Genomic DNA, 20,402 nt, shown 5'->3' on the forward strand with positions numbered 1-20,402 from the left:
AGCAGTCACATGACCAGGGGTGCTGGAACGCACGAAGTTGAGAGTACGGTGAGAGAAAGGAGACAGATGAGTGCTGCGTTCTGAGCACTTTCTAGCCGGTGTGAGTGTAAGCAGGGTTTAATAAAGCTTCACATGGCTCACTGCTGTACAGCTGGACGATAGAAAAGCGGGGCTAGATCCCATTCACCTGACATAGTATTCCCTCCTTCACGAGCTGAATGTATCATGTGGCTGTAGCCTCTTTTGTGTGCGTGCCAATGGGACTGTATGTGTTATTATAGACATAGGGACCACGCTTACAGTAAGTGGGAGCAGTGTAATAGAAACTTCAATTCCCTGCAGCTCCCTGGTTTGCAGACGTAGGTTTATCAATGAGTGATCCAGTTCGTGTAGCAGATGGTCCACTCCATATTGTTGAGGCACACATTTATTTTCCCAAATAAGCCATATATCTTTAGTCTTCCGTTGACTTTTCCTGTATATTGTAGCACATACTTTTTTTCCCCGCTATTGAATTGTTTCTAGAAATGTATGCCAGTAAGGCTGGGTTCACACACCCTATTTACGGACGTAATTCGGGCGTTTTAGCCCCGAATTCCGTCCGAAAATACGGCTCCAAAGCGCCGGCAAACATCTGCCCATTCATATGAATGGGTTTTACGATATTCTGTGCCGATGGTCATTTTTTTTACGCCCCGCTGTCAAAAGACAGCGCGTAAAAAAGACGCCCTCGTCAAAGAAGTGCCTGTCACTTCTTCAGACGTAAATGGAGCCGTTTTCCATGGACTCCATGGAAAAACCGCTCCAATTACGTCCGTAATGGACGCAGCGAAAAGCGCCTGCACATGCCATTACGGCTGAAATTCCGGAGCTGTTTTCTCAAAACAGCTCGATAATTTCAGCCGTAACGGATGCTGCCATGTGAACATACCCTAAGAGGTTTTTGGCGTATGTTTGGCTCACAGGAGAATCGGTACGTTTGGGTGAAGCCAATAAATGTGTCGTGTAAAGACGTGGATACCTATGGCGTGATTACCACCCCCAGCTTAAAAAAAAACGATTTTATTTTGAGCACGGGACAGAAGCTTTATTTTATTTTGGGTCGCCTGGGAATTTATCGCTGGTAACCCTCTGCTTAGTAGACCCTAAAGACACACTTACATGGCCGTATATCATTCAAAAAGGCTGTAGTCACAGATGTTTATTTTATTTTTTTCTAGAGTGGGTTAAAAAAGTGGGAGATGTCTCCTCTTTATACTTTGAACTCCGAGCTTTGGCAAAAAAAAGAAATAAAAAAAAAAAAAGCCAGCAAATGGCCTTATTTACACAGTGCAGCTTTGATGCAGTTTTTTTTTTTTGCGGTTTCATTAGCCAAAACCAGGGCAGGATGATAAAGGAGGAGAAGTATAAAGTAAAGATTTATTCTTCTCATTTTTGCATCCAGCCCCAATTTTGGCTAAAGAAAATACTTTAAAAAAACAACAACACTTAGGCCCTGTTCAGACGGAGTATTTTGACAAGCTTATTGGAGCAGAAACCGCTCCGCAAAACTCGTCAAAAACCAGCCGAAAATGCCTCCCATTGATTTCCATGGGAGGCGGGGGTGGTTTTCTCCCGCAAGCGGTAAAACCGCCTCGCGGGACAAAGAAGGATCATGCCCTATCTTCGCGCGTTTACGCCTCTGACCTCCCATTGACATCAATGTGAGGCTGAGTGAACGTATTTCGCTGAGTTTTTTGCCCGTAGCACTCAACGGACGTGAGCGAAAAACACGGCAAATGACGTGCAGGAAGGACAAAATCTGCCTCAAAATCCCAAATGGAATATTGAGGCAGAATTTTCCTCCTGCAAAACTCTGTGTGAACGAGGCCTAAGAGTTTTTTTGCAGGCAGAAAAGATGGAATTTTGAGACAGATTTTGATCTGCCTGCACGCCGTTTGCCGCGTTTTTCGCTACGTTTTCCTCTTTGAAATCAGTGGCTCTGCGTGCTGTTCGTGGATTACGCTCGTGTGAATGAGGCCTAAGGCCGGATTCACACGAGCATGTTCAGTCCGTGATATACGGTCCATATGTCAGCCATCTTTCCCGGACTGAACACAGTGCAGGGAGCCGGGCTCCTAGCATCATAGTGATGTACGACGCTAGGAGTCCCTGCATCGCTGCGGGACAACTGTCCCGTACTGTAATCATGTTTTCAGTATGGGACAGTAGTTCCACGGACAGGCAGGGACTCCTAGCGTCGTACATAAGTATGATGCTAGGAGTCCGGCTCCCTGCAGTGTGGTCAGTCCGGGAAATGCGGCCGACATACGGACCGAACACGCTCGTGTGAATCTGGCCTGGATCTAAGCTGTGTGAATAATGCCCTACAAAATGCAATTTACATCCTGTGAAAAAAAATGTTGTGTGTGAACATGGCCAGACAGATACTATACGTCTGCGTAAGCGCTGTAGAATTTTCTGTGTGCCTATTCCACAGCATTTTTGTAAGGCCTTATTCACACGAGCGTGTTAAACGTCCCTGGGACGGCTGTTGAAACAGCGGCCGTCCCACGGACCTATCTAATTCAATGTGGCCGTTCACACAGCCGTTGTTTCAACGGACCGTGTGAAGGGTTCGTGGGAAAATAGGACATGTCCTATCTTTTCACGCATCACGCATCCCTCCATAGACTCATCTATGGGGGATGCGAGACATCGCGTCCCGCAGCGCCGAGCTTGGATGCTCTGTCGTTTTTCACGTCCGAGGTGCGCAATTCTCGTGTAAATAAGGCCTAAGAAAAATTGAGAAGCTGCAGCTTAAGAATCGGTACCGCAGGTGAATTTCCACACGGTTTTTTTTGCAGATTTTTTCCGCAGCATGTGGATAAAATTTGTTCACATCTCATCCACTTTGCTGCGACTGTAACACGCTGCAGAATTTACACATAGAAAATCCGGTCGCAAAGTCCTCAGCTCTTACGCCATATGTAGGACGCAGCCCAATAGTTACAAAAAAAGCCGTGTATTACAGTAGCAGCAGAGGGGATGAGATCTGAACAAATCTTATCCACGCGCTGCATAAAAAAAGCTGAAAAAAGTTCATAAATTGACCTGCGGTTGCAATTTTTGCTGGGGAAAAGCTTTGATTCTGCTGTAAGAATGGCACTTGCTCCCCAGGCGTTGTCATGGAAACACTTTGTTATGTTGTCCATCCAGGCTATTCTCCTGGGATGACGTTCCTTCCCGTGTGACTTCTGCTGCCCATATGACCGCTGCTGAGTCAGTCGGGCTGAAACGTCATTCCAGGAGGCTGGACTGCAGGGACAACAGAGGAATGCGTTGCCATAACAATGGGGAATGTGGTAAGTATAAACTTTTTTTTTTTTAATCACTGCTTTTCGCAGCGGACATTTCGCCTGAAAAACTGCACCACAATTTTGGTGCGCTTTTTCAGGCGGAATTCCCTACAGGTTCCAAGACGGATACACTGTGTTCTTTTATTCTGCGTATCCGCCCTGTTTGAAGATGGCCCTATATTTATCTAATCGCTTCTATTCCGTTCCCCCACCGTTGGTCTTGTGCGTCTCACTCTCCTCCTACTGCCATTTGCTGGTTGCAGTGGTAAAATTCTGTGCATAGCGACCTCACCAGGATCCAGTTTAATACCTGGAAACCCATTTAAACGATTTTCAAGCACTGGGTTTTCTGCCTTATCTGAGGGCAACATAAGTACCCTTTTAATACTACTTCTAAAAACACCCATTTAGGGCGTATGCACCTCTTGGTACAAGCTTGTACCCATAGAAGTCTTACATCTATACTGTAACTTTATATGCCTCCAATTTCATAGGAGGTTCAACAAAAATCGTGCTATGCTTCATCGGATGCCATATTACGGAGGTATTCTCCCCTAAAATAATTTATTAGCCAGGTTCCCACGGATCAGATATGCTGCGTAAAAGCATGCAGCGTATTCGACCTACAAACCGCAGCAAATGATTAAAAAAAAAAAATGTGCCACATTGTTCGCGCTGAATTTCCGCTGCACAAAGCGCGCTTAAACTTCAGGCCATAGTCATGTTGACGCGTCCCTCCGTTGTCTGTACAGTCCGGCCTCCTGGGATGACGCTGTAGACCATGTGACCGCTGCAGCCATTGCATGGGATGAAATGTCATCCCAGGAGACCAACCTCGAAGAAAAGCGTCGCTATGACAACACCTGAGTGGCAAGTGTAAGCTATTTATTCATTTTAAACCCAAAAAGCTTTTTTTTCTGAGTTGCGATTTTTGCGGCGCATTTTCCCCCATAAAGGTCGCAACACTTGGCTATTTGTTGCAGGATTTACATCTGAATTGAATTCAATGTGGAAAACCCGCAACAGAAAAACAAGGAAAGCTCAGCATAAATTGACATCCTGCGGATTTAAAATCTGCATTGCCGGTCAATATATGAATGCTTTGGCAGCGTTTTTCTGCAGCGTGGGCATGAGATATCTCATTCACTTTTTTATTACTGTAAATGCAGCAGAATTTCCGCACAGAATTCCATTGCTGAAATGGCGCAACATTTAAGCTACGTGGGAACCCGGCCTCATAGTGCAGAATATATCCTTAATATGGTACAGTACGGAGCCCGCATAGGGAGGCTCGTGGAATCTTTTTAGCTCCGTAGCATAGACTGCTGCCGCACAGGCCGTGTGCATGACACTTTACGCATCGTCTGTTTGGCAAATAAAAAAAATATTCTTACGGTCTTATTTTTGTGTTCTTTTCATCCAGGGTACTACAGGCTGTTTGGATCTCTGGAGTACCTGAGTGATATCATGGATCCAGATGCTGCACGTGACAGTGAACTTAGTGCATGTGACAACCTTCTCCGAGCTCCAGGATCATCTGACTGCGATCAGTCGTGTAGTAACGCACAAGGCAGCTCCCTCTTACATGACTCCAGCCGGGACTCTCAACCATCAGAACATACAAGAAGAGATATCTCCAATCTGACGCAGGAAAATGTATTTGGCGATGTGTACAGCACAGATGAGGCATTATCCGATGATGACGGGGCTTTTGGAGGTCTGTCTGCCCTTTCTGTGGAGAGCAGTGTAGTTCGGAGAGCCCTGTGTGCTCGCTGCAGGTGAGAGTTGTACTTTTACAAACCAGAAGTCTAATTCTATTTATTTGAAACCTAGGAGCTCAAGTACGGCTTACAATGGGGCGCTGATATTCTGCAGTTTGTGCTTACTCAGGATTGTAATACATTTAGCTTTATACAAGCTAGGGAATGTGAGATGCTGCACTGTCTTTTCATTTTTAGGACCAGCCAAAAATTCATGCGGTTTTAGCTGCACCTCAACTGCAACATCTGACTACACCCTTAGGCCTCATTTACACGAGCGTGTGCGTTTTGCGCATGCAAAAAAACGCAGCGTTTTGCGTGCGCAAAAGGCACTTGACAGCTCCGTGTGTCATCAGTGTATGATGCGCGGCTGCGTGATTTTCGCGCAGCCGCCATCATAGAGATGAGGCTAGTCAACATCAGTCACTGTCCAGGGTGCTGAAAGAGTTAACTGATCGGCAGTAACTCTTTCAGCACCCTCGACAGTGAATTCCGATCACAATATACAGCAACCTGTGAATAAAAAAAAGACGTTCATACTTACCAAGAACTTCCTGCTTCCTCCAGTCCCGTCTCCTGGCCGTTGCCTCTCTTGCCATCCGGCCCCACCTCCCTGGATGACGCGGCAGTCCATGTGAACGCTGCAGCCTGTGATTGGCTGCAGCCTGTGCTTGGCCTGTGATTGGCTGCAGCTGTCACTTGGACTGAATTGTCATCCCGGGAGGTCAGACTGGAGGAAGAAGCCGGGAGTTATCGGTAAGTCAGAACTTCTTTTTTTTTTTACACGTTCATGTATATTGTGATCGGAAGTCACTGTCCAGGGTGCTGAACCAGTTTAACTCTTTCAGCACCCTGGACAGTGACTGTCTCCTGACGTCGCGTACCGGAACATTTTTTGCCGGGTTCGGTCAAAACGAGTTTGGCCGAACCCGGTGAAGTTCGGTTCGCTCATCTCTAAGACACTCCGTTTGGATGTTTGTAAACAGAAAAGCACGTGGTGCTTTTCTGTTTACATTCAGAGTTTGACAGCTCTTGCGCGAATCACGCAGTTCGCACGGAAGTGCTTCCGTGCGACCTTCGTGGTTTTCACGCACCCATTGACTTCAATGGGTGCGTGATGCGCGAAAAACGCAGAAATTTAGAACATGTCGTGAGTTTTTTTCAGCGCACTCACGCTGAGCAAAACTCACGGACTGTCTGCATGCCCCCATAGACTTGTATAGGTCCGTGCGACCCGCGTGAAAAGCACGCGCGTCGCAAGGCCTTAGGCTGCATTTGCACACAGCATTTTGCAGCCTTTTTTTAACAGCATTTTTTTTGTGTGGTCAGATGTTTAAGTTTATAGTGAAATATAAAATGCACTATATACATCTAAGTTTTGGTTTGTGGCATTTTTGTTTAATTTCAAAGCGCAGCATGCTCTTGGTTTAGCGTTTTTTTCTCTGTTGTTTTTCCCATAGGCATTTCTATAGGACTTAGAAAAGTCACTAAAAACGCTATAAAAAACGCCAGAAAATATCTGTGTGAAGGTGGCCTAACGCCTAATGCACATGACCGAATCCAGTCAGTTTACACGTACCTGACTAACACGCTAAAGTGAAAGGGGCCGTAAAGACGGGTGTCACTCAGATGCTGTGAAAACGGCCCGAATGGCACTTGGTTGTGTGCAATTGCATTAAGGCAGGAATCACACATACAGTTTCTTTTAGCAGTTTTTTTTAGGCCAAAGCCAGGACTGTATCCAAAAAGAAGCATACTATTCCCCTCTTTTGTATCCACTCTTGTGTTTGGCTCAGGAAACTACGTGTCTTAGGGCCTGTTCACATCACCGTTCATTTCCGTTCCGGGGTTCCGTCTGAGGTTTCCGTCGGGTGAACCCCGCAAAGGAAAGTGAAACTGACAGCACAGCTTCCGTTTCAGTCACCAGTGATCTCAATGGTGACGGAAACATCGCTAATGCTTTCCGTTCGTCATCATTCCGGCTGGTTTCCGGTTTTCCGACGGAATCAATAGCGTAGTCGACTGCGTTATTGATTCCGTCGGAAAACCGCATTGAGATCAATGGTGACTGAAACGGAAGCTGTGCTGTCAGTTTCACTTTCCTTTGCGGGGTTCACCCGACGGAAACCTCAGACGGAACCCCGGAACGGAAATGAACGGTGATGTGAACAGGCCCTTATTCCAGACTTGGGCTGGGTCCCCACACAACGTAAACACTGTGGAATTTCCACAAAGCAATTCTGTGCTGCAGTTACAGTAGCAGCAAAGTGGATACAATTTCTGCAAATGTCAACCACACGTTGCAAAGAAAAAAAATGAAGTTGTGTGGAAAATGTTCTGTGGTGCGGCATTCAACTTATGCTGTGGTGCGGCAGGTTTCAACCATAGAGTTGCATGAGAAGCATACATTTTGCATTAAAATACGCAACATGAGTTTCGTTACAGAGTGTACAGCGTTTACACAGCGGAAACGCAGGTGCACATAAAGTTTGCTACATTTAATGCTACACACTATTTCCGCAGGTAAAACCGCTGCGGAAAATCTGCAGCAATATGCACAACAAAGACGCAACGTTTGCTGCGGATTTCTGTGACTGATTTACCTATGTTTTTTGAGAATTTGTTTATCTGCAGTGTTTCCTGCCTATGGGAACATACCTTGAAGCTGAAAGAACAGTCGCTCAATCTGCCTCCAATATCAACCTGTTTTCCAGGCTGCTTTTGGAACCAGATTTTCAAATACAATCTGTTTTGGGTGCAGTTTTTTGCACTTCTCAGCGCAAAAACCAGCGCCCAAGTTAGTTGGCACTGTTTTTCAACTTTCTATTTCTATACTGGGAATTTGTGGCGCGGAATCTATGCAAAGATAGGACAGCTGGCTTTTTTTTCAGTGCTGCTAATTTAGTTTCAGCGAGCTGAAAACTCCGCGCCATTCGCATTGAACGCAATGGAGCCAAATGTGAGGCGTTATCACTGCTGATTCCAGGGTATATTTACACACCAGATTTTTTTGCAGAAAATTCTGCGACTGTCCTAGTCATCTGGTTAGAAATTTCAGACATCCATGTGATCAAAACCAATTCAGATAAAGGCTGGTTTCACATTGTACGTTTTTGTTGCATTTTCAAACGCAGCCTAAAGAAATGCATCTAAAAAACGCATTTCTTTTTTTAAATACCCATACGTTTTTCAAAATGTTTTAACTGTAAGCCGATTACCATTACATTCAAAATCGCATTACAGCTAAAACATTTAAAAAACACATGTGTTTTTTCTGATGTGTTTCTGTAGGCTGAGTCTGAAAACGCAACAAAAACGCACAATGTGAATCCAGCAATAGAACTGATTTTCAGATCCAGAAATTTCTGCACCCTTCATCCTAATGGTATATTCAGACAATGTCAAATTGCAGTTTATTACCTGCGAAATCGCTGCAAAATGCCGCGGTTTTGCAAAAACCATAACGTTTTGCCATGGTTTTCTGGTAATCGTGATAATTATATGCGATTTGACTGCAGTGTCTGAATATACTTTTAGGCTGAGTTTTCACATTGTGGTCAAAATGCGATTTATGTCTCGATTCGTGGCAAAAAAGGTGCAATATTGGCGCAATTTTGAGAAAATGCGAAAAAAATTGAGTGGTTTTGCTGCGGAACACAAAAAGCATTTTAAAAGCAAAATGTTGATGACATCATTTGCAGCCTCCTTTTTTTACGGATCCATATATATGGATCAAAAACGGATGGACCGAGGTTGTGCTTATAATTACAGGTAATTAGATTTGTCTGTGCCAGTAATAATCATTCTCGTGGCCGCCATACACAGAGAATTCTATACTTTTCACCTGTCAGGTACCAGCCAAAGCTGATGGTACATTGCACAATAGGTGAAAAAACACCAATATGGATAATTTGAACTTGGATCCAAATGTTCAGATAAGTTTCCCATGCATCAAATTTATGTGTAGATATAGTAATATAAAGTATTGGCAATATAGTCAGATTTATCTGCCCTTGACTTTTATTCTAGAAAATTAATTATCCACTTTTTGCAGCAATGAATAGCGTGCCTGGCAATTCTTTTAAATACTGTAAAAAAAACAAACCAGTATCCATGTTTTAAGATATACAAAAAAAAAATGGGACATAGAATGTAATTAAAACCACAGAAAAAGGCCATACTCACAGATTAGGTGGTGGGTAAAATACCCGTTCCAAACAGGACGCAACCAGGTCAGAGAATGCTGTTGATGGGAAGTGCCCAGGTGTGTTTAAATAATGATAGCCACTCCCACTAACCTTGAGAGGAGTGGTGTGTTGGGCATGGAAGTAAATGTGTAATAATAATAAATAAATAATAAAGTACTGTGTATAGTGCACATGTGAGGTATAGGGGACATGACTAAGTGTAGTGTGTAGAAATCAGGGCTGTGAGTGAAACAAAAACGTGAGTGTAGTGTGTAAAACATGGAGGCATAGTGTTTGGATAGTGAGGCACAGCATATATCGCCGAATAGCAGCCTATTTATAACGCCCATACTGTAAGAGAGCGGGCTGCCCTGCATGCAGTGACAAACATCCGCACACCAGGCTATCCCAGCATCATAAGACCCGGGCGCGTCCTGAAAAAAAAGTATGTACAATGTAAGTAACCATGAGAAAACATGGGGTATTAGTTGTTGTTTTGGCCAAAAAAACGCAAGCTCGCAATCCACGTCACGGATCCCCACACTTGCGAGTCCCTACCTAGAACTTTTCGTTCCAAAATCTAAGATATACAAAAAAAAAAATGGGACATAGAATGTAATTAAAACCACAGAAAAAGGGTCTTATGATGCTGGGATAGCCTGGTGTGCGGATGTTTGGCACTGCATGCAGGGCAGCCCGCTCTCTTACAATATGGGCGTTATAAATAGGCTGCTATTCGGCGATATATGCTGTGCCTCACTATCCAAACACTATGCCTCCATGTTTTACACACTACACTCACGTTTTTGTTTCACTCACAGCCCTGATTTCTACACACTACACTTAGTCATGTCCCCTATACCTCACATGTGCACTATACACAGTACTTTATTATTTATTTATTATTATTACACATTTACTTCCATGCCCAACACACCACTCCCCTCAAGGTAAGTGGGAGTGGCTATCATTATTTAAACACACCTGGGCACTTCCCATCAACAGCATTCTCTGACCTGGTTGCGTCCTGTTTGGAACGGGTATTTTACCCACCACCTAATCTGTGAGTATGGCCTTTTTCTGTGGTTTTAACAGTATCCATGTTTTGACCTGTGTATGTATGCCAAAACCTCACACGTTTTTTGCTCATGGTTAGCTATTTGTAAGTCACAGTAAGTATAAAAACAAGTTACCAAATCCTGACTTTACAGCTTTTATTTATCTCTCTTTCTTAGCCTTTAGCTTGGTAAAATAATGCATATAGTGTAGGGCTGGGTGATTATGACTTAAATCAAAGTCACGATTAATTGACCCTCGATTACGATTAATGAACGATTATTTAGGCAACCCCCTTTTTGCATACCACGCCTCCTATTTGCATGCTACGCCATTTAATTTATATTTATCCCCTGAGCCTGCTGTAAACTACTGTAAATAATATACCCCCTGACACTGCCCCCACACAGTATATTGCACCACAGTGCTCCCCACACTGTGTAATGCCCCATAGCTGCCCCCACACATTATAATGCCCCCATAGCTGCCCCCACTCAGTATAATACCCCTATAACTGCCCTCAACACAGAATAATGCCCCTATAGGTGCCCTCCACACAGTATAATTCCCCAATTGCTGCCCTCCACACAGTATAATGCCCCCATAACTGCCCTCCACACAGTATAATGCCCCTATAGCTGCCCTCCACACAGTATAATGCCCCCATTGCTGCCCTCCACACAGTATAATGCCCCCATAACTGCCCTCCACACAGTATAATGCCCCCATAACTGCCCTCCACACATATCAATTGGAAACAATTGATATATAGTTTCAAAAATTGGGGTGTTATGGTAGTTGCTGTAGAATGGTGGGATACTATTATAATGATCAAGGCAACTGTGAAACTGTTCACTTTATGAGTGGGTGTCAACATCTATTTAAAAATGATATTCTTTGCTATTTATATGGAACAGCATCTGCGTAACTGGTACCTGATACAGCTACTTCAAAAAGTTTACGAGACTTTGTCTACAATGATGATTATAACACAGGCAAATTTTGTAAGCTTTCTGCGCCAGTTTTGGGGCATAGAAAAGTCACAAAAGAGCCTGAAACGTATGTCCATTTTACGCTGCCCTCACTACTTTTGTAAAAAAAGGGCGTGAATTCCCAAAAGGGGGCAGGGCTACAGTGGTCCATCAAATTTATTATAATTTACACCAGAAAAATGGTGTAAATGATAGCGAAAATCGACACCAGCTTCTAACTGGTGACGATTTCACACTGTGGGGTGTAGCAAGGTAGAGGCCCGTGCCGGGCCCCATACTTTGCCCCCCCCAAATTGGACTCTCCCCCATAGGACAATTAAAATGAAAAAAAAAATAATTTATGCTCACCTTCTTGCTACTCTTCACTTCTCCCCTCAGGCTGCCGTAGCATGCTGAGAAAGCCTGAGGGGACACAGAGTAGAGGTGAGTATATTACTTTTTTTTTTTATGTCCGGTGTGGAGTATGAATGGCGCATGGCCGCAGTTCCAGTTCTGCTGGTAGTAATTAGAAACAGTCAACAGCTTAGATGAGGTGCTAAAATGCAGTGGGAAATGCAAGTTTCCAGAGTAAGCTCAGTTTAGGCGTTGAACAAATAAGAAAAGGCTGATAGATTTCAGCTTGGAGAATTCTGAATGTAGCTCTGCATAAACTGCTCAACCTTTCATGTAGATTGTATGCAAAGTGTAAAATAGCAATAAAGACCTCATAGATGGTGTTCCTTGCTTGGGACCCACCTATTCGCCAAAGCTGAGCGCAGCATTTAAAGGGTTAAAAATATTAAACTAGCAAAAGCAAATGTTATAAAATACTTTCAAGAAGCCATGACGTGCTGGAACGTGACTGCTTCAGCCAATCACTGGCCTCAATGTTGATGCCAGTAAGTACTGCATGTGACCGCTGAGGCCAGTGATTGGCATCAATCCTTGAAAGTAAACAAAGATCGACGTGAGACCACGGGAGCATCCGCACTGAAGCGGCTGGAGATTTAACAGATGAGTACTATTTTTTAAAATTTTATAACCTTTGCTGACGTTAGTTTTTTTTTTTTTTTTTTTAACTCTCAGACTACCCCTTATACCACATTTCTACTGCAGTGACTGATCAATAAGAAATGTGCTGCTGCCTCCAGCTTATCCCAGCAATAACAGTGAATTGTTGGGGGTTTCAATTGTGGGACCTGTGACGATCAGCTGACTGCCAGTGCGGCTGCTCTGTTTTTGCCTTGAGTTGTACAATGCTGATTTATTTCCTATTTTGCTATTAATAAGCTACTGTGTTCCTACCAATCTATTCTAATCTAAAACTCTTTATTTCACCACTACAGCACTTTAAAACTGGGCAATGCGGAGATAGTATTTATATTCGTGCACCTTATAGTTAAAGTATAGTTTATTGCAATATTGCTTGGAAACAAAGCTAATAGTGTCACACATTTCAAATGTAATCATCGTTTGCGATGAAATAGAAAATGGATTTATTGATCTTTTCTTCACAACTGAGTGGAATCATTCATTGCAGGACAGAGGTGGCTTGTATTAACACCTAATAATGCATGTGCTTTGTAATACAGTGTGTTATTTAGGACTCCCTTTTATGAGTATGGTCATCATCTGTACGCAAACTGCATATTGTGCTTTTGTTTCATGCAATACTACAGTATTTATATGCACACACACGCACATTTTTGATGATTCAGGAGGGAGACACAAAGCATACTGAGGCATATCGAAAAGCCCCTGGACCCCGGTGCAAAGTCTGTAGCAGAATGCCCGACCAAAGAGTCAGTTATAATGCTGGTGTCTTCTTATGTGGCACAGGGGCCTTGGTGTCTTCTTATGTGGCACAGGGGCCTTGAGGTCTCCTCCGGTGCCAGGGAAAGGGTGCAAGTGCTACCTTCCTTTAGCTAAGCACCACGTTGTATATACGGTAGTGTACCCCTCTTGTAGTATTGGATATTGCAAACCAAATCCTACTTCTCTGGAAGATATTCAACTATTTCCTTCAGTTATTACGACAACATAATACAGCAGGGAAATCACTGAGAATTTCAGCACGTTAGCAGACACAGGGATTGTCACCAGGCCAGTGGACCACCTGCCCCGCCACTATTTACACTAGGATGCTTGTAATGCTAAAAATGTTTTTTACCAGCAACAGTTCTAGGAACGTCAGCAGCGTCAGGACTAGGTCAAGTTTTGGATTGGTGCTGGCTGCACACTGCCTGCTTGCACAGCCCTGAGAGTCAAGAACGCAAGAGGAGGATACTGACTGAGTTACAGGGAGTCATTGTCTGTCTGAGGCTCCCAGACCTAAGGCCCTGTTCGCACAGCGGAATTTTACGGCGGACCCTGCCGCGGGTTGCGCTGCAAAATTCCGCCTCCCATTAATTTCAATAGAAGTCGGATGCTTCTTTTTCCCGCTAGCCGATTTTTTCAGCTAGCGGGAAAAAGAGGCGTCTTGCTCGATCTTCCGGCGGATTCCGCCTTAACCTCGCATTGGAGTCAATGGCAGAAGGAATCATCCTGCCGATGGCAGGAATAGTTTTGCGGGGGAACCCGTTACGCAAAATTCACCATGCAAATCTCACTCAAAATAGGCAGAATACAGACTGCTATGAATTCTGCTGACATTCTCAATACCTCAATTATACAGGAAGCAATTGGTTCATCGGTTCTCAGTGAAGCCTTCCTCCTGCCATAAATTGGTGAAAAATTTAAATGGACCTCAGTGACAATATTTTAGAATGCAGCTTTCCATTTATTATATTTGTTTTTATAAAAGACATACAATGCATTTGGAAAGTTTTCAAACCCTTTCAATTTTTCCACATTTTGTTATGTTTAGGCCGTGTGCTAAAATAAAAGTATTCAGACCCAGTACTTTGGCAGCGATAACAGCCTCCAGTCCTCTTTGGTATGATACCACAAGATTTGCACACCTGGATTGGGGGATTTTCTGAAATTCTTCTCTGCAGATCCTCTCAAGCTCTGTCAGGTTGGATGCGGACTGTTGGTGGGCAGCCATTTTCAGGTTTTCAGAGATTTTGGATTGGGTTCAAGTCAGAGCTCTGGCTCTGCCACTGAAGGACATTCACAGAGTTGTCCCTAAGCCACTCTTGTGTTGTCTTGGCTGTGTGCTTAGGGTCATTGTCTTGTTGGAAGGTGAACCTTCCGCCCAGTCTGAGGTCCAGAGCACTCTGGATCAGGTTTTCATTAAGAATATCTCTGCTCTTTGCTTCATTCATCTTTCCCTCAACCCTGACCAGTCTCCCTGTCCCAGCCACTGAAAAACACCCCCACAGCATGATGCTGCCACCACCATACTTCACTGTAGGGATGGTATTGGGCAGGTGATGGGCAGTGCCTGGTTTCCTCCACACATGGCGCTTAGAATTGAGGCCAAAAAGTTCAATCTTGGTTTCATCAAACCACAGAATCTTGTTTCTCAGTCTGAGAGTCCTTTAGGTGCTTTTTTGCAAACTCCAGGCAGGCTTTCATGTGTCTTCTATTGAGGAGAGGCTTCTTTTGGCCACTCTGCCATAAAGCTCAGATTGGTGGAGTGCTGCAGTGACGGTTGACTTTCTGGAAGTTTCTATTGCCTGTACATAGGATCTTTGGAGCGACAATTGCGTTCTTGATCACCTCTCTTACCAAGGCTTTTTTTCCCCGGATACTTAGTTTGGTGGGGTGGCCAAGGTCTAGGAAGAGTCCTGGTTGTTCCAAACTTCTTCCATTTAAGAATTATAGAGGACACTCTGCTCTTAGGAACTTTCAGTGCAACACAATTTTTTTTGTACCATTTTCCAGATTAGTACCTCCATACAATCCTGTCTCTGATCTCTACAGGCAGTTCTTCCCTCCTCAGGGCTTGGTTTTTGCTCTGATATGCATTGTCAGCTGTGAGACCTTATATAGACAGGGGTGTGTCTTTCCAAATCAGGTCCAATCAAATGCATTTACCACAGGTGGACTCGAAGTGTCATTACAAAGGGTCTGAATACTTATGTCCATTCGAAATTTTAGTTTTTCGAACATTCTGTTTTCACTTTGTCATTATGGGATATTGAGTGCAGAATTATGGGGAAAAACTTGAATTTTTTTATTGTAGCACAGGGCCTTAAAATAACAAAAAGTGAAAGGGTCTGAAGACTTTCCGAATGCACTGTATGTGGATGATTACTATGTACATACATAACGGGATTAAAATGCATAATGTATTACAATGTTTCCATATTCCTAGACAACCCCTTTGAAGAATCCGTTATGGAAATTATCTATGAATGACTTGGTCACTTTTTTTGTGATGTTTTTCAGACATTTATACACATAGTTCCTTATTTTGTTTCTTTACGAGGAGACATAAGTAAGCGGCTGACGTTATCTCCTGGGCTTCATTTATTTGAGTGCTTTGTTTGTATGATTTTCCCTGGTGTTCTGGTGTATTTATCCAGCCTGTCTTCACCGTACACCCCATAAAAGATGCACAAGACGCAGCGTCAGGAATGGAACTTTGTGTAAACTTGATTATGACCAGTGGTGCCTCCGCTGAAGTAAAAATAAAACAGGGTAATGATGTGTTTAACAAGATGCAGCCTTTTTTACTTCCTATAAAACAAATGGGACAGATGTTTGTTCCCTATTGGATTTGTCTGTCTATCTGTTGTTATGAAAATCTCAATTAAACAGGACAGTTGTGCATAGTAACATGAAAGCCCAGGCCAGGAAAACTCACAGCAGTGCGCTCTACCCTTTTTTTTTAAGGTTGCTTCACATAAAATATATATTTATTAGCTTTGTAGACATGGTGAGATAACCAGGGAATAGTAAGTTCATTGAAATGGAAAATACATTCATTCACTGAACAGCCTGTCTCTCTTGTTTTCACATTTATGATTACAAAGGCAATTTTTTTTCTAAATAATGACTTTAGAGTAAATTTTTATAAAAAATAAAAATGCACTTAAAAAAATATTAATAATAATAAAAAAATGCCTTCAAGTTGTAGGATATGACATCAATGTGTGAGAGGCACAATTTCAACCTCTGGGACCTCCACTGGTCACGAAAATGCGCCATATTTGTCTAGGTCATGGATCTCAAGCACGCGGCCCCTGGGGCTGTCATCTGCGGCCCGCGGGACACAGAGCCGCTAGACTCTGGAATTCCCTGACATCGCTGTCCACATATGAACAGCGATGTCTGGGGCTTCCCCAGAGCTGGAGTCCCGTGCAGAGCGCTAGTATCGGCTCTTCTCCGGGACTCGGTGGAATTCTCTGACATCGCTGTCCATATATGGACAGTGTGTCAGGGTCTTCCCCAGAGCGGAGTCCCGAGGAGAGCGCTAGTACAGGCTCTGCTCCGGGACTCTGTGGAATTCCCTGACATCGCTGTCCATATATGGACAGTGTGTCAGGGTCTTCCCCAGAGCGGAGTCCCGTGCAGAGCGCTAGTATCGGCTCTGCTCCGGGACTCTGTGGAATTCCTTGACATCGCTGTCCATATATGGACAGTGTGTCAGGGTCTTCCCCAGAGCGGAGACCCTAGCAGAGCGCTAGTATCGGCTCTGCTCTGGGACTCTGTCAAATTCCCTGACATCGGTGTCCATGTTTGGACACGCGATGTCTGGGGCTTCCCCAGAGCCGGAGTCCAGTGCAGAGCTCTAGTACAGGCTCTGCTCCGGGACTCTGTGGAAATCCCTGACATCGCTGTCCATATATGGACAGTGTGTCAGGGTCTTCCCCAGAGAGGAGTCCCGAGCAGAGCGCTAGTACAGGCTCTGCTCCGGGACTCTGGAATTCCCCAGAGCAGGAGTCCCAGTGATGTCAGGACCACAGCTGGAGTCCCAGGAAGAGCCTACTAGCGCTCTGCCCGGGACTCCAGCTCTGGGGTTGCCCCTGACATCTCTGTCCATATATGGACAGTGATGTCAGGAGCAGAGCTGGAATCCCAGGCAGAGTGCTAGAAGCGGCTCTGCTCCGGGACTCCAGCTCTGGGCAAGCCTCTGACATCACTGTGGCAGCATCTGCGGAGGGCACTGTGGCAGCATCTACGGAGGGCACTGTGGCAGGATCTACGGAGGGCACTGGGGCAGTATCTACGGATGGCACAGCGGCAGCATCTACGGAGGGCACTGCGGCAGCATCTACGGAGGGCACTGTGGCAGCATCTACAGAAGACTCTGCGGCAGCATCTACAGAGGGCACAGTGGCACTATCTAAAAAGGGACTGCCCAATCTTGAGGTGTGTCTGCCAAACGCTGCCAACTGAGCCGCCGGACTGCTTTTAGCATCACTTAAACTGGAAAACTGGATTGTTGAAATAAGCACGTGGAGAAATATCTCAAATTTTAAACCTAGCGGTATTATTATAGTAATGTAGTATTAATTTTATAGTAATGTAGTATTATTATTATTATTATAGTAATATAGTGTTATAGTAGTTCAAATAAGTAATATATTAACAATAATTTTGTGTTGTATCAAATTTGAAAGTAATGCGGCCCGTCAACTTCCAATTTTTCTATATGCGGCCCACTTACCCGGCCGAGTTTGAGACCCCTGGTCTAGGTGCTGTGCCTGGTATTTCAGCTCCTCCCCGTTCACCTGTGCTCATGAGTGTTAGGGCTTGTCCACATGTAACGGAATTGCTGCAGGTCGCTGCGTTGATATTTTTGGGAATCTCTAATCTGTTTGGTTGCTATTGGAAAATCCATCACTTTGCCTTTGCACTATTTTGATAGATCTCTCTCATTCTGTTTTAGAGAGGATCTGTCATCCGAATATGCAGCATAATACCATGAATAGTCCTCTGAGATATTAAGTCAAACAGTACAAAAAATATTGTAGCGTTTATCTAATGAGAAGCTATACACACGACCGCGACCGGAAGTAGTAATATTACTGTCCGGCCGCGACTTCCGGTCCACAGGAAAATGGCGCCGGACGGCGCCAATTTCGAATAGGACTGTGTGGGAGCGGCGCATGCGCAGTTCCCACACAGACGCCGTACACGGCAGTCAATGGGACGGGAGCCGTTCACAGTCCCTATGGGACTGTGGCTGCCGTATTCCATGTCTGTGTGTGTCGTTAATCGACACACACAGAAATGGAACAAAAAATGGCAGCCCCCATAGGGAAGAAAAAGTGTAAAAATAAGAAACAGTAAAACACAAACACACAAATGAATATAAACGTTTTTATTAAAGCACTAACATCTTTAACATATAAAAAATTTATTTGTGATGACACTGTTCCTTTAAGTCTGCTTCTTGTATACACATCAGCCATTAATCATTAGTGAGGGGGCAGGGAAAGGCGGTAGGAGCTTTGGGCTCATGAAAACAACGGACTCAAAACTATGTCCAATGTATTCTTTCTTATCAGCTAATAACCAAGCGGCACAATATTTTTATTTTGCTGTTTGATTCAGAGGAGCCCATCAGACCCATCATAATAGTTTGCTGTTTTTAGATAGGGCATCATATTCTCATGACCGATCCTCTTTAAAGTACGCTGAGGTACATTTGTATATACAATGTTTGAACAAATAGTTGAAATACTGTTTAATGATTATATTGGTAACTGCATAGCTAGCAATTCCTGATATAATTTTATTATTGGATTCCTACCTTGACAAGTGGAAGTCATCTGTTAACCCTTTAGCCTCCTGGGTTCTTGTGGGTGTCAGTAAAATAAATGGTGCCTGCTTCACTTTAAAGGGAACCTGTCATCAGCTTTGAGGCCTCAAAACTGCTGACAGTCCGATATAAGTGAGGGCATTTTAAACTTCTCTTTTTTTCTTGGTCATGAAAGATGCGTGACCGAGAAACCGAAGTTTAATTCCCCCGGCGTGGCAGTTGCATTCTCCAGCTCTAGCGTCCAATTAGGAACAGCTCTAGCGTCCAATTAGGAAACCGATAGAGCTGTCACTCCGAGCAGAGGGGTGTGGCCTTCAGCTTGTAGTGTAGGAGAACTTGCTCATCAAGTCCCACCTCAGTGGCACTTACGTTTGGCTTGCGGGGGAATTAAACTTTATTTTCGAATCATCTCAAATAATTTCAAAATCATCAGGTACGTTTAAAATGTTCTCCCCTATATCAACCTGTCAGAAGTTTTGAGACCTTATAACTGCTGACAGGTTGGCCCTTTAACAGGACTAATGTTATATTTCTTTAACATTAAAATGATCTTACAGGATTATAAAAACATGGCTGCTTTCCTCCAAAAACAGCACCGCACCTTTCCACAGGTTCGGTGTGGTATTGCAGCTCAACCCCATTCACTTCAACGGAGATGAGTTACAATACCAGGCGCAGCACATGGACAGGTGTGGGGTTGTTTTTAAAAGAAAGGAATGTTTTTTTAATTCTAGACAACCCCTTTAAAGGATTTGTTCGCTTTGGACAATCCCTTTTTGTTGGAAGAGTCCCCTGATGATATTTTGATCATAGGATTTCCTGGGACCACAGCGTGTAAACTGGATGAAAACCTGGAAGCAAGTATTCAATTCCTATACAGTTCTACCACAGGGGAAATTGAGCAATACACCGTTCCCAATTGAATCAATGGACTGTCTTTGTGATCCGGGTCCTCTGTAATGAAAGACACTCCTAGAATTCCCTAATATGGTGTTTGAAAATGGCCCAGACAAGTTCTGAATGCGTTAATAAAAAAACAGGTTTGAAATAATGTAATTTAAAGGCCCTCACCTTTTATAAGAGTATGGTATTACCGTATAGTTTCAGAAATGAGTAGGTGTGCTGCAAAATAATATATTTATTGTTTAATATTCTCCACTTCAATTCTTGTTCAATGCGTGACCTTGTAGTGTCTGTTAAAAGTTCATTAGGGGATCATAACTGAGTGAGCAAGGCCATCTAATGTGTTGTGATCTGAATTGTTACAAACCCGTTAGCTGGAAAATCGGATTGACAGCTATTGTAAAGCACAACAAACAAGGGTTCCGCCACATTATATATTCAAAACAGAGCTGTAGCATGAAGCCATGATGAAAGGGAAATGCAGATTGAAATTGTATGTGGGGAGCTTCTCAATTGCTTTATACGTGCCT

General features: G+C 43.8%; 1 protein-coding gene across 3 annotated transcripts in view; it reads left to right on the plus strand.

The window, feature by feature from the left end:
• The window catches only part of DTWD2 (DTW motif tRNA-uridine aminocarboxypropyltransferase 2), a 309,013-nt gene continuing 288,611 nt past the window's right edge, over positions 1–20,402 (plus strand). The window contains exons 1-2 of one of the 3 annotated variants that reach the window (XM_075854815.1): positions 1–48; positions 4,762–5,116. In XM_075854815.1, the coding sequence (XP_075710930.1) occupies positions 4,806–5,116 (311 nt within the window). In that variant the 5' untranslated portion in view covers positions 1–48; positions 4,762–4,805. Of the gene's footprint in view, positions 107–4,761; positions 5,117–20,402 lie in introns of all 3 variants that reach the window. The other 2 variants (XM_075854813.1, XM_075854814.1) reach the window with 2 other exon arrangements.

Source organism: Rhinoderma darwinii, chromosome 1, assembly GCF_050947455.1.
Source record: "Rhinoderma darwinii isolate aRhiDar2 chromosome 1, aRhiDar2.hap1, whole genome shotgun sequence".
Classification (NCBI taxonomy): Eukaryota; Metazoa; Chordata; class Amphibia; order Anura; family Rhinodermatidae; genus Rhinoderma; species Rhinoderma darwinii.